Source organism: Clupea harengus, chromosome 16 (assembly GCF_900700415.2).
Source record: "Clupea harengus chromosome 16, Ch_v2.0.2, whole genome shotgun sequence".
Lineage (NCBI taxonomy): Eukaryota > Metazoa > Chordata > Actinopteri > Clupeiformes > Clupeidae > Clupea > Clupea harengus.
Genome location: NC_045167.1, coordinates 24,844,913 through 24,846,731, shown reverse-complemented (window position 1 = coordinate 24,846,731; position 1,819 = coordinate 24,844,913). Strand labels below are relative to the sequence as shown.

The following is a 1,819-nucleotide window of genomic DNA, read 5'->3' as shown; positions in this document are numbered from 1 at the left end:
CCTTGACTTAAATTAAGCATCCGACCGTGTGAATCTATTCTGAACGGACCAACCATGGCCCCAGCATCAGACCCCTGCTCTTTCTCCTCTTTTACCAAATGCGCTACCAAACACCTGAACTTGACCTACCACGTGGATTTTGACAGCCATGTTCTCAAAGGGAAAGTGGCTCTCACTATTGAGGTTCTGGAGAACAAATTTACGTCTCTGGTAAGGCTACTTGAGCTCAACCTTGCTTTTTTATACCCCGAACGCTCATACCGGCTAACATTAGTTAGCTGGCATGCTAGTAGGGCTTCATTCAAAACATGAGTACATGGGTGAAAACTGTAATGGGTGCGTTAGAATATACACTGTAACCTCGTACGGTTGGTGGCTAGCTAACACATTCTTCACACGTCTGTTTTGATTTTGTATATGTGTACTCGTTCATTAAACTTCATAACATTCCGTTCATAACAGCATTTGTTTGGTATTTTCCCTTAGCAGCTGCACTTGACTTTCTAGTGTTTCATGCAGTCACCCCTAACTGGCTAAGTTCTTTCATTAAACGCTAACTTCGATCACCTATCGGGTTTGTGTCAATCGCCTGTCATTTTATCCGAGAATCAAAACAATCGGAGTTGGATAGTCAATATCCATGAGTCATATATTCACATCTAATCACATTGATGAATGAAACGGTGTTTTTTTATTATTATTATTTATTGTCATCTACTTCTGCATATGTTTGTCCCTATGGGATTCCTTTTGAGCGATATCTGCAGAGTTTCTGAACTTTGATTTGTCCGTTCTTCGGTCGCAGACGTGTGGTTGCAAGTACCTTTGCTCTGAGTTTGATGGGTGTGTCCGCCACCTTGTCAGGTTCACAGTGCAAGTCATTTAGATTGAAGCAGCCCCGGGGTGATATTAATTACGGCTATTCAAGTAAACCTGATCGTAATTGTAATACCTAATACAAATAAAGATATGATCAGGGAGTATTGTCCTCAACCTATCTCCTTTTCCCGCTCCGCTAGATTCTTGACTCCCGCGATTTGAAGATCTCCTCGGTGACAGCCAATGGCCAGGCCGCTAAATTCGCCCTGGGACCGCAGCACAGCTTCAAGGGGTCCCCTCTCGAGATCACGCTGCCCTTTGAACTCTCCAGGTAAACCATTATAGTACTGAAGATAGACACGCACATGGTGGACAGGTGGTCACATTATAGAACGATGGGCAAGCGAACTGATAGTTGTCCCTAGTCCAACATGGCCCTATTCAGCTGCGCACGTTACACATATGGCCGTGCAGTTGTAGAGTTTACAATTGTATGACATTTTCTGCCCATTCCTCTCTTTGTCTCCTCTGTGTGTGTGCGTGCGTGTGTGTGTGTGTGTGTGTGTGTGTGTGTGTGTGTGTGTGTGTGTGTGTGTGTAGGGGTCAGCATGTGATTGTGGAGGTCACCTATGAGACGTCTCCTAAGGCGTCTGCCCTGCAGTGGCTCACCCCCACCCAGACTGCTGGCAAGAAACACCCCTACCTCTTCAGCCAGTGCCAGGTGAGCGTGTGTGTGTGTGTGTGTGTGTGTGTGTGTCAAGATTTACAGACTACTGTTCTGTTGTAAAATGTGTGTGAAAAGTACATACACATGCACTTAATTTTTTTTTTATTTCAAGCAATATATACTTCTGTAGTTGGCATTGTATGCAGTTGAGCAAATTGTGCCACAGTGAGCCATTGAAATGTCAAACCACAATCACAAATACACACACACACACACACACACCAGCAAACCTTATCAGCAGACAATCAGAAGGATGTAAATGGGTCGCGGTCA

At 44.5% G+C, this 1,819-nt stretch overlaps 1 protein-coding gene across 1 annotated transcript in view; it reads left to right on the top strand.

The window, feature by feature from the left end:
- The window catches only part of lta4h (leukotriene A4 hydrolase), a 15,895-nt gene continuing 14,076 nt past the window's right edge, over positions 1 to 1,819 (top strand). Inside the window, exons 1-3 of the mRNA XM_012814305.3 lie at positions 1 to 210; positions 1,020 to 1,150; positions 1,420 to 1,540. Coding sequence (XP_012669759.1) covers positions 55 to 210; positions 1,020 to 1,150; positions 1,420 to 1,540 — 408 coding nt within the window. The 5' untranslated portion in view covers positions 1 to 54. The remainder of the gene's footprint in view (positions 211 to 1,019; positions 1,151 to 1,419; positions 1,541 to 1,819) is intronic.